The sequence below is a fragment of the Sceloporus undulatus genome, chromosome 4 (assembly GCF_019175285.1).
Source record: "Sceloporus undulatus isolate JIND9_A2432 ecotype Alabama chromosome 4, SceUnd_v1.1, whole genome shotgun sequence".
Lineage (NCBI taxonomy): Eukaryota > Metazoa > Chordata > Lepidosauria > Squamata > Phrynosomatidae > Sceloporus > Sceloporus undulatus.
This window is the reverse complement of record NC_056525.1, coordinates 194,813,902-194,826,939: the sequence shown is the minus strand read 5'-3', so window position 1 is coordinate 194,826,939 and position 13,038 is coordinate 194,813,902. Positions and strand designations below refer to the sequence as shown.

The 13,038-nt window shown below is 38.3% G+C and overlaps 2 protein-coding genes across 27 annotated transcripts in view; both read right to left on the bottom strand.

The window, feature by feature from the left end:
• Positions 1 to 13,038, bottom strand: part of SPIDR (scaffold protein involved in DNA repair) — a 1,328,422-nt gene that overhangs the window by 487,947 nt on the left and 827,437 nt on the right. The window lies entirely within an intron of this gene.
• DTNA (dystrobrevin alpha) overlaps positions 1 to 13,038 on the bottom strand; it is a 287,062-nt gene that overhangs the window by 47,333 nt on the left and 226,691 nt on the right. For 8 of the 26 annotated variants that reach the window (XM_042463198.1, XM_042463199.1, XM_042463193.1 and 5 more), the window contains 3 exons: positions 9,607 to 9,615; positions 6,347 to 6,427; positions 2,318 to 2,407 (listed from right to left, as the gene is read on the bottom strand). In XM_042463198.1, coding sequence (XP_042319132.1) covers positions 2,318 to 2,407; positions 6,347 to 6,427; positions 9,607 to 9,615 — 180 coding nt within the window. Of the gene's footprint in view, positions 1 to 2,317; positions 2,408 to 2,635; positions 2,848 to 6,346; positions 6,428 to 9,606; positions 9,616 to 13,038 lie in introns of those variants that run through there. The other 18 variants (XM_042463204.1, XM_042463206.1, XM_042463212.1 and 15 more) reach the window with 5 other exon arrangements.

The window sequence follows — 13,038 nt, the reverse complement described above, 5'->3', positions numbered from 1 at the left end:
AAATCAAAATCATGCAGCATTCAGCACTTATGAAGGGATGGGGGTTCTAGACTGCTCTAGACTTCACAGATTGTCTGATATCTTGCTTTGTTAACACAGATTTGTGGTAGCACTATATAAATTAAACTTAAAGTTACATATATGTCAGGAGAAATGACTTTAATTACACAGATATGTATTCAGATAGATGGCAGCAGTAAACAATTAAAGAGAAATATGGTTTTAAATTAGTTGTAACTAAATATGACATGTTACAGAGCTGCTGATGGGAACACAGTAAACATTCCCCAAGGTCCTGAAGAAGCTACTAAATCACTCTTTTTCAATAGCTGGGAAAGTATGCTATCCTACTCTTGTGCTGTCGAATGAATTCAAAGATACACAATACACAGATAATGACTTTTCTATGTATTCATATATTCCTTTAAAGGTGGCTTAAATGCACACAAGACTCATAGGCTCTAATTAAAATGGGATTATACCAATTCATGGGTAACAATCCATCAGTGCTGTTTAAAAATGACAGTAAAACACAACTTTCATGTTCATACACAGACTGCCAATAAACACCAATAGCTGGGGGAGAGATATTGATTTCATACAGCATGTACAGGCTTTTTAAAAGCACTGGTTAGCCACAGGGGAAAAATAGGGCACTGGACTAGATGACTCTTTGGTTATAGACTTTATGTGATGGTTCAGTGAAACCCTTGATTTTTTCTTTGAACAGAAGGCCCCCAAGTTCACTTCAAAATACAGTACCACATATTACATTTGATGTTCCTTCTGTTTTAAAAGTATTTTACGATAGGTGAACAGGGGGAATCCTTTCAGAAAAAAAACCTAAAGCATTTTTGGGCTAACTTCACAGTCCTTTGGATCCTGGCCATAATGTACTAACAGCACAGCCAGGATATCACTTCATCTGAAATTCCCCCCACCCTTACCTATCCATAATGAGAAAATTGTATCTTTAGGGATCTTTGGTATATTATTAATAGATCAAAAAATGCAAAATAAAGCTGCTCTGGATTTGTGAAGTACCAAAGGCTGGAAATGACCACTAACAATCCTTGCTATATATGTATAATGAAGGGTTTTTTTGGATGTACACATGGGATTCTGGCATAGACAAATGAATAGACAGATAACAGAGAGATCTAAGCCTGACAGCTACTTGAATCATTAAAACTGATCAACCTTACATGCTTTCAAAGTTTCGTTTGATCAGTTTTCTGTTGTTTCATTCCAAAGGACATAGTTGAAGCCTTTTAAGTTCTGTTCCAGAATAACTACCTAGCAGTTTAATACAGTGCACCTGAGCATCGCATGAACTGGATGTTTTGACACGGAATGCAGAGGCCACTACGTAAATATCACCCATATTTGCACTGATGTCAAAAATATCCTTCTCATAAACATCATTATATCAAGACAAGACTGTTGTTTTGAAACATAGTTGCTCCAAAAATATGATTTTATAGATTCCCAAGTTTATGTGAAACTTGTGAAATAACAACTGTACATTTTAAGTTGAGGGTCTTATAATTGAATGTATGATTTTTCAGCAGATAAATGGCACCTGAGAAAAGGGTTAAATCCTTCTCCTCCCAATGTCATGGTGCCAATCCAGACTGAATATCCCATGGAGGAGCTTTAGCAAAGAAAATAGAAACATGTGGGATTCCGAGCAAAGGTCTCAAATACAACATTAAAGTACAGCAGTTTTAATCCTCAGTAATTCTTTAAGTATCACTTGGCTGTTGAGGCTCTGAGATATGCCACTTATGGTGTGATATAAATAATTGCATGACTTTCCATTGATTATCATATGTCAGATCAACCTCATCTAGATGGGGAGACCAACATTCTTGAATGTACTGATGAGTCTCTATCAGGACCAACTTCTCATGTTTTTCATTGTTTGACTCCCTTTTGATTTGTGCTTCCTCCTCAGTGTTTTGAAGATTTGCTCAAATTAAAATTCATATGTTAGCTTGTCTAAGAGTGAAAACTGCCACAGGTGTATGTGGCACATGTAAAATACTTATCGTCTGCAAAATTGAAGGTAAAAGAGGAAGGTTCCAGGCTTGGCATGAAATCCATTTTAAATTTTATTAAAACCACAGAAGTTCCATTTTTGTAGAAATTCTTTTTTCTAAAAAGTAAAACCCACCTAAGTACAAAAAATCATGGAGTCAGCCAATGTATCCTCATTTTTAGTAATTTTACTAAATGACTAACATATGTATAGAACTATTTTAGTGGAGAAGCTACAGAACTACATCCATTAGTGGTTTAGTGCTCTTATACTGACCGTGAATTGTTTTCAAGCTGATTTACATACAGCTTTATGACAGAATGCTCATCAACCACAGCATTGGCTACATTTATATTCTCAAGTAACCTGAATGATTCAAACAATGACACCATATTAACAGTATGTACAAGCAGAAACACACACACAGGGATATGTTTATGTGAATTCAGAGCATTCAGTTCACATCAATTGTAGACAGAGTTACTGCCATTAATAATAAAATACAGGTTGAACATCCTTAATCTGAAAGTCCAGAATACTCCAGACTACAAAATGTTTTGACTGCAGACATGATGCCACATCTGGAAAATTTCACACCTGATCTCATGTGATATGATGCTGAAGTCCTTATATATAAAATGGTGAAGGGTAGCAGCGAAGGTGGTGGTAAGCCAGACACACATTCTTTGTGCTCCCATCTTTGAGGAGCCCACCAGCCACTTGCTTCCACCTTCAAGGAAGTGGCTGCAGTGCTCCTGCGTGTTCATTTGCAGGTGGAAGGTGGAGTCCCCAGATATGCAAATATTCTAAAATCCAAAAAAAATCTGATATCTAAAACACTTCTGGTCCCAAGCATTTTGGATACAAGATACTCAACCTGTACACATGTCAATCAGGGTGGAAAGAAAAAAACAACCCATATACTTGTTGCTTCACAAGGATGTCACTATGAGAAGGAAACTAACATACATTTTAAAAAATGCAGACAAAAGACCTGCATAAGCCATAGAAGTACAAAACAACAGTAACACTGAACATTGCAAGACTGTGCTAACAACACAAAGGATTTGTTGCTGTAGTTGGAGCTTTCACATTCAGATAATTATTAGAACTTCCTCTTTGGTCCTAGGAAGTTGTGATGTTATCCACACTCAAGTCATAATAATTAAGCATAATAAACAAGCAATTAAGAAGTGTATTTGCTTGCCAAACTCTGGCTCTGTCTAAAAATACTGAACTTTTGTTATTGTTTATTTATTATGTATTATTTAAATAAAAGAAGGACAGAAAATACTTTGCTTTGCTTATTCTTAGTGTTTTAAAGACTCAGATAAGTAAATAAGATCCACTGCACACTAACTATGGCTATTAGTGTGTCTTTAAATTTTTTGCTCAATTCATATTAAACCTTTTTTATGCAGCAGATGAAACAAACAGAAGGATAGATGCAGTCCTGCACAAATAGTTTGCTTCTTGGCATGGAAACTGCTCCACAGAAATAACTCAGAAGATTTACTGCAATCAGTTTTAACGTGCAAACTACACACATCTGCATCATCCCTAACAATTCTTGTTGTCAGCATAAGTGAGGGGCAAACCCAGATGAGGGCTAAGGGCCTTTTACATTTTCACACAATGAATAAGTAATTTACAGATGACTATTTGCCTTCTCAACAAATTTGAATCTACATCTTATATGAATATTTGGCAGTCTGTTGCATTGAAAAACTAATTAAAAACCCAAAATAATATGAAACCAAACCAATGATAACTTTTTATTTATTAATTAAAATATTTGTATCCTACTCTATATCAAAGTGATCTTGAGTTAACATACAAATAACTTTAAAAACATGAAATTGAACAGTTTAAAACAATAAATAATTTAAATAAGCTACTATATATATAGTTAATATTATAAAGAGTAAAACAGATTTAAAAGATTTTTTTTTTTAAATAAAAATAGTAATGTAACATCATTATTTAGGATGAACTGATAAAGCCCAAAGGTTGGATGAACAACCAATGTTTCACTTGATGCACACATAAAATGAGTGTTGGTGCCAATCAAGCCTACAAGGGGAGGGCATTCCACAGTTAGGGTACCATAGCTGAGAACGCCCTCTCCCGTGTCCCATAACAGTGTATAGACTTACTAGTATGACAAAAAAGAGGACCCCTTCCCCAGCAGACCTCAGTCCTCAGGCACGCATGCACGCACACGCGCGCACACGCACAGAGGGAGAGGTGCTCCTTCAAGCATTGTGGACCCAGACCATTTAGGGCTTTGGATATCCTCAGACATACCTTCAATTCAGATACTGAATACTGGCAGCCAGAGCAATTCTTTTAAGTCTGGCATGATATGCTGTCTACAGCCCGAAACAGATGGGTTTCCCACCGCATTCAGGGCATAGTGTTTAGCTGATGCACACCCCAAACATGACAGGAAACCATGCCAATGCTGCATTTTCAGAAAAGAACTGGGCCAAAAAGCACTGGAAAAATCTGCTCCTTTTTGGTGGCCTGGTTTAGGACTGTGGTGGCAGCCTGGTTTGGGGCTGGACGTGTGCAGTTGTCCTGGCCCTGGCATGAATGACACTGGTGCTGCTCTGCCATGGTTTTTTTGGCCTGCCTGTTTCGAGCCTATATGGTATCGTAGTCAGCAGTCAAGCTGTTGCATTTTGCACTAGCTGCAGCTTCCAAGACTTCTTCAAGGTCAGCCCTACATAGAGCATTTTACAATAGTTTAATTGGTAGCTTCCCAGTGCATGGGCCACTGCCTAATGTGACAAACATTAGAGACAAACTGAGGCATTTCTAATGTGGATATCTTTTCAGTATGTTCTCATCAGCTTCTTGGTATTTACATATCCACTGTGTGGTTTCAGGATGCTTTCCTATACATACACACACCCTATACCTGTATGTAAATGCGTGCGCGCATGCGCGTGCACACCCACACCCACACACCTGCACAAAAATACATATTGAAATGTAAATTGTTTTTCAATTTATCTTCATGAAAGATGTGGATTTTAAAAAATATGTTTTTTACATTTGGGTAGGTGCTAAATTCAATAGGTAGCAATGTTTTGATCTAAATTCCAGGATAGTTTGTACTGGAATTCATAAAGATGGCATTTCTAAGCCCCCCTAGTTCTAAGACACTAGAATTTTCAAAAATGCACTGAAAGTGATGTTATCCACACTGCAGAAAATAAAGCAGTTTGACACTACTTTAACTGTCATAACTCTATCCTACAGAATCTGGGATTAAAAGTTTTGGGATTTATAGTTTTGTGATTCATTAGCACTCTCTGACAGATCAGGCTGATTAAATGACCAACCTGCAAATCCTAGGATTCCACAGGATGGAGCCATGACAGTTAAAGTGGTGTCCAACTGCTTTACTTCTGCAGTGTGGATACATCTGTATTTACGGCTCAGACATAATGTTGCTGGTCCAACAAACCATGCTTTGCAAGAAATGCAGGATGAACTTGATTATTCCGTCCAGTTCCCTCCATTTCCCCTTGAGTACTGGACTTTCAAGGAAATGGGATTTATTCGTATAATGTTCAAACTATTGTTTTTATGTGCTCCCTATAAATCACAACTGCAAATTATGATTGCAAAACATGGTTTACAACACTGGCTTCTAAAGAACTAAACTAAACTAATACTATAATATGTATACTATAAATAATAAACACTAGGTTTTCTGAGCTCTTCCACACTACATGATCATAGCACTATGATTCCACTAACTGCTGTGGCTATATCCTATGGGATCCTGGTATTTGTAGTCTGGTGAGGCTAGCGCTCTGTGACTGAGAATTCCAAATACCCCTCTCTAAACTACAAATCCCAGGAATCCATAGTTTGGAACCATGACAGCTGAGGTGGAATCACCGCACATAATGTGAAAAGCTCCATGTCTCCTCTTATGGCAGGCATGTGAAAGGAAGCAAGGAAGAATAGGAAATGCTTTTTCTGAACAAGGCCTGTGCCTTGGAATGGAGTGAAGGTATACAACAGAGCAAAGCCAGAACACAAGCACACCAGGATCTTGTCAGTGTTTTGTTGGAAGACTACCTGTGAACTTTCAATATGCTTTGTTGCGTTCCATGACTCAAGAAACGCAGGATATAAATGTGCAAAATAAATTTAGTCAAAAAATTCTAAGGCATTTCTTTCTTCTTTTCCTACCACTGCTTTCATTGTGATGTAGGAAATTAAACAATAAAACAAAAGCAGATATTTAATAACTGTATCTGAAAATACATCAGGAGGAAGACTCACCTTCTATTTGTGAAAGGGCTTCCTGAGGGAACAGAGTGGGAGAACAATGTGTCATTCATGCTGGTGACTGGTCTAGGAGGCCTTGAAGGAAGACAAAATGACTTATAAGACAACACTTTAATGCAATACAGAGTTCAACAGACAATCTCAACATATGCAAATTTTATTAGCCAACAGGATGGCAGAATATTCTGTTCTTGCACTCTAATTCTACATGTTAATAAAAGCAGTCCTTACACGGAGGAATAGGACTGTTGGCAAAACACCTTTTTATCTACCGAGGCATTCTCTATACAATTTGCTTGATTTTTTTTTTTTTTTGCTTTACAGAAATAATAATTCTGATGTAGAGAGATCTTGTTGCACCTTTGAGACTAACTGAAAGAAAGAAATTGGCAGCACAAGCTTTTGTAGACTTCATTCTACTTTCTCAGATTAACATGGCCATATCTTTGAATAATTCTGATGCATAAAGAGGATGGATAAAACAGAATGCAGAAATTCCTTCAGCACCCTTCAAATTGGTTCTCATTTCACCGATTTCTTGTTAGTATAAGAATCTCTGTTTTAAAAAGAACCAGTTTAGAACCAGCCTGATTTACAAGCAATGCAGCAAACTACTGTACTTTTTAGAATACACTGGTACCCCGGGTTACGAAATTAATTCGTTCCGCCGCCGCTTTTGTAACCCGGGATACTTCGTAAGCCGAATAGCCCATAGGCGCTAATGGGGAAAAAGCCGCGGCTGCGCCGCGGCTCCATTTAAAACAGCGCCGGGGTTTTTTCGTAACCCGAAAAAACCTTCGTAAGCCGAAACAATAAATCCCTATGGGATTTATTCGTATCCCGAAAATTTCGTAACCTGGGTATTTCGTAACCCGGGGGACCAGTGTAATGAGAATGCAGTGAAGCCACATTGCAAAAGTAATATATGAAAGAAATATAACAAGTAAAAGTGAAGCTACTTTACTGGTGTTATGAGTAATAGTTTCAAGTTACATTCAAAGGTTGCTTTAAGGTCATTTTAGAAGCATTTTGATAATTAAGCCATTTTAGAACCTATTTTCTCTCTCTCGCTCTCTCAAAAAACAAACAAACAGTATAGTAGGCCTTCGATAATAGTAGGGGTTTGGCTCTGGGGCCATGTGCAGATGAAAAAATATAATCGTGCCCTAGTTTATTCAGTGGGCTGTGGAAATCGGCAGGTAGTCAAATTTGTGCTTTGGAAGCCACCGATAGGGAGGGCCCACTGTAACAGAAAAGCAACAAACACTGCAACAAGTGTAACTGTAATGAACAATACTGTATTGTAACCATTAACCCTATGAGTCACTTGTTCAACACTGGAACAAGTGACAGCAACAGATTACTTCTAAAAATCTGCAATGTGTAACAGGAATTAATCCCCCCCCAAAAGTAATTATCTAAGCTCTGGAAGGAATGCTACTTTTTTTTTTTGAAAAATCATATATCCACCAGAGATGATTCAATTTCTACTCCAGCAACAACCATATTCAGAGGGTCATAACCTTTGCTCACGACGAATATGCATTATCACTTGTACATTTAAATACAATAAATGCAGTAAATTGGTTGATTGTAGTTATTAGCATTTATAATCCTTGCTTGACCATTGTTTCATAATAACAAGCAGCAATGAAATGATGGCTTGAAATTACAATTCATAGACTCATAGATAGAATTGTTTGTATATTTTCTGAATGTCAAGCTTGTGTACCTTCTTTATGAAGGGCGTCCCTAGAAGTTTGCCATGGCAACCCTCATCAAAGGATTTTTTGCTATTTGACATGAAAAACTAAAGTCCTTGATGAGGATCTGCTACAGCACTTTCTGCATAACGTAATGTTTTAATTGTTTGAATTGTTTTTTAAACTTAGACTGTTTTAAATTTTGTTAGCCACCTTGAGTCCCTGTATCAGGAGGAAAGCGGGATAAAACAAATATAATAATAATAATAATAATAATAATAATAATAATAATAATGAGATGGGGTTTACAAATCATCTGTAAAATATTTGCAGGGTGCTGGAATGGTAGGCAGAAACCTAGCCCACATGTTAGTGATTTTGCTATAGATTTGCATAAAATCAGGCTCCGTTGCATACCAGTTAGGGGAGCACTAAAGTGCCCTCTCTTGTAAGTATTAAACTCGCAAAAAAGGTGGCAGAAGCTACCATGTAGTAGGAACCATAGCTTTGCTCAGGTAGTTTTATTTGGGCTTCAGAACAGTTGCTTCCCAATCCTGAACAATTTACACTGTAACAGTATAACATCATATGACCTATTTTAGGGAGAGTAGTTCATATGGAGAGACAAGTTTATGCATGTGGCACAGTAGAACCATGCATACAAAAGCCATCTGTGAGAAGGAAAAGGTCAACTGTCAAAATCTGTTGGCTCTTCTACTCTGTGAATAGGAAATGCTGCCAGGAATGAAGGGACTCTTTGCACTTCCTGAAAAAGTTGTGATCCTTCCCTGTCTTTCAAGCCACCAGTTCTAGAATTTCCTGAATATCTCCTCCCTCTTTGTTCTAGAAAAGGGCTTTGAATGAGAATGTCGCTATTTAAAATTTTTCTAAGTCTGTTCTAACACTATTTATGACTGATGCCAACAAAACTCTCAAGTTCCTGGCAATACTATACAGATATGTAGAAAGATGTATGCATGAACACACTCAATTTTTTCTTTGTAATGATGAATTTAAAGCTCGTCCGTGGTCCCTGATTTTGCTTGGATAAACTGTCCCTTTTAACCTATGCCTGGATACTACATCCTCACCAGTTAACTATGGAGATAAGGACCAGTCAGAGACTTGGTCCCTTTGTCTCCATTTTAATAGAACTGGAGACACAGGAAGAGGACTTAAAGAAGGGGGCAAGGGTGGGGAAACTCTGAGATAGCAATACATTGGAGAAGTTGTGTGCTTCTTTTCACTCTTCCAAAGAATCATACTAAGTAACTACCAGCAAACGTGCAGCACAATGTTTTCATTTAAGTTAAAACCAGTCAACCCGAACATGCTATTTCATATATCAATAAAATATATGTCAGCTTCAGTGACTTACCTATTAAATAATTTCATTGCAGATTTACTGGTCATTACATAGCTTAGTATTACTAACAAATTAATTTGCTACCTGGAATACACATTCAAAGTTATAATCAGAATGCCAACCCATTCTGATAAATATTGTTTTCCCCTCACAAACATGTACTAACAGAATAACGTTTTACTTACCAAGTATCTCTTTTGCAGCAGAAATGAAATACAGAAACAAAAACTATTAATTAAGACGAAGTATTTTCTTTTTAAAAATTGCTGAAGGTAAGGAAATCCAACCTAATTCATAATTAACACTCTTATCTTAGGTTTATGCTGGCAGGTAGCCTTGTTGTGGGTCAACATGAAAGTACAATCCTTCAAATCTAACTGCACAAGATCAGAACATTTGTTATATTTTTACATAATTGCTAATGACATTTTTATTTTTTAAAAAAAGTTAAACATAGAGATTGGCAACATAGTACTGTATATTTAAGGCCACTGTTAGAGTATTTGCCTTCCTAAAATTTAGATAGTATAGCATAGAATATGAAATAATGCCATCTGATAACTGGATTTAAACAGCTAAGTACATCTGTCTGTTTTCTAGGTCTAGATATAATGGATGTTGGACAGAACTCAGTTCATACAACAGAATTTCTCCCTTTTCTCTCTCTCTCTCCGTACCAGCTGTTCCTAAGACTACATAACCCATATTTTGAGGGTATATTTAGTGTAGGGAGGCAGGAGAATGCATTATCCTCACTGTTCCATTGAAAAAAGCCATTTCATCCACAATTATTTAGATACCACAGAGATAATTTACAAACTGAAGGCCAATGTATCTATGTGAAAGATTAATGGATAAATATAAATAAATATAAATAAAACTTTATTTATATACCGCCTTTCCTGTAGATCAAAGCGGTTCACAACATAGTAAGCATGTGACACATGTCACAGTACAAAACAATAAAATGGCTCAGTAATTACAATCACAATTTCATACAATTTCCTAAAAACCTGAACCATATACAGATCCTTAAAACCATCAGTTGGGGGCGGGGGGGACTCCTTAATCTAAACAGAATCGGGAGGATATGCTACTTGAAAGAGGTGGGTTTTTAATGCCTTCTTAAAGGCTTCTAATGTAGAACAGAGTCGGATCTTTTCTGGGAGTGCGTTCCAGAGGGTAGGGGCTGTCGCCGTATAAGCCCTCCGGTGAGTTGCTGCTAGTTTTACCTTGGGGCAATCAAGTAAAAATTTCCCCGTTGTTCTGAGGGTGCGGGGCGGATTATGTAGGGAGAGGCGCTCCCTCAAGTAACTCGGGCCCAAGCCCGGAAGCTAATAGGCAGCCAGTGGAGAGATTTTAATATAGATGCTATGTGGTCCGATCTCGGAGTACCTGTGATCAATCTGGCTGCTGCATTCTGAACTAGCTGTAGCTTCCGAACCTGGTACAAAGGTAGCCCCATGTAGAGCGCATTACAGAAATCCAAGCGAGAGGTTACCAGTGCATATACTACAGTTTCAAGGTCCTTTCGATCCAGACAGGGACACAGTTGGCATATCAGCCGAAGCTGATACCAAGCACTCCTGGCCATCGCATCTACTTGAGATGATAACTGTAGGGATGAATCCAGGAGTACTCCCAAACTGCGAGCTTTATCCTTTAGGGGAAGCATAACCCCATCAAGGATAGGATGACAAATTTCCCTATCTGGACTTGGTGTACCTATCACGAGTACCTCTGTTTTCTCTGGATTCAGCTTGAGTTTGTTTTTCCTCATCCAGCCCATTACTGACTTCAGGCAGGTATCCAGAGGGGAGGTGCCATCCTTAGTCACTGTATCAGTCGGTGACATGGAGAGATAGATCTGGGTGTCATCAGCGTACTGATAACACTGTGCTCCATGCTTCCGGATGATCTCTCCCAGCGGCTTCATGTAAATGTTAAACAGTGTGGGGGATAGAATGGCGCCCTGTGGAACACCAGATGTCAGCTCTCTTTTATGATAGCAACTATCCCCCAGCCTCACCGACTGGAACCTTCCTGAGAGGTAGGATCGGAACCACTGGAGCGCAGTGCCCCTGATACCCAACTCTCTCAGGCGTTTCAGAAGGATACCGTGGTCAATGAATAACTTATTACAGGTAAAATGTAGGGCTAGGATCTCAAAATCTTGGAACTAGACCTATATGACTGTCTGTGGGTTTTTTATGTGTTGTATTCCTTGAACAACAGCACCTTCCCACATTGTACATGCAGCTCTCTGCCTTAATACTTCTCAGGGGAGTTCAGATGCATCATAAACTGTATTTCAAAGCAGGCAAGTTTGAACAGCACTATGTGCAACATGGAAGTCTGCTGCTCAAATAAAAATCACTCCTCCTGAATTTGGCTGTGTCTAAGCAGCATCATGAATGCCAGTTATATTATAAATTTAAATAAACAAAATGTTTTTACCTAAAAGGTTTCTGATAACTAGCAATATTGTTATAGAAAATACACTGTAAAATGTGTTAGATGATCACCTGGACCCTGTGGGTGGAGTTAGGGCACAGCATCCACATGCTGGATGCCCTAACCTTGCCCCCCAGGGTACCATTTTGGCATGTGCCAGTCCACATGGCATGCACCATCATGATGCCCTTCTGGTGCTGCATCTAGATGATGCAGCCCCGAAGGGGCGTCATAAAGCTGCACTGCCACGGCTATGGTGCTGCTTGGAGGGTGCAAAAAGGAGCTGATTTTTGCGACTCCTTATTGTGCTCTCCAGAGGCAGGATCAGGGCCGTGGTGGCCCCAATCCAGCCAGTAAAGAGGTGGCTGTAGACTACCCCTTTGGGGCAGTTTCTATAGCCCCCTAGTTAATAAAATCTGTAAAGCACTTTGTAAAGTTTCAGACAACTGTCGTGGTCAAAGTATAATCTTTATCTGTAAAAGCTATGCTCTGTATACCCCTGCATGTAAAAAGTACCAGATACGGCAATATTATGAAATAGCAAACAAGCACAGTACTTTACTGCAGGTTTCAATCGCAACACACCAAATGTTAAATATAAGAATACAGTTAAGCAGCCAGAGAGGTAATTGTTCTCTGGGGGGTCTGCATTAGCATATTACATTGATATAAAACAGGGAGTTAAAACTACAGTGTTTGGTTACAGCATTTATTAAATAGAACTGAACAAAGTTTGAGTGTATTTACTACTTTCCATTTACATACACTGTTTGGGGCACTTACACTGGTAAACACCATGTTAAAGCCAGTGCATAATGCCAGTAGAAATGCAGACATAGCTCTACCAAAGATGTTTGTCCTTAGTAAAAATGACTGCTGCAGGCAGAAAGAGGACTTTGCTAGCATGAGTCTAGCATTAAAAGTGGTTGCAATATCCCTTTGCTTGGATGCTTGCCTAGAGCTTTTTTCATGATACAGTTTATCTTTCATTACATTTAAGAATAAAAACCACTCTAGTAAGAAGATATTCTTAAAGACTTTGTGTAGCTTTTCTTTTCTCCCATTCTAATTTATGTCAGTTGTCCTGCATGTGAGGCTTTCCCCACAACTTGTGCATTTTTATTTCTGTATCTAGTCACCATTACCTCTACTCTCTCAGTCAG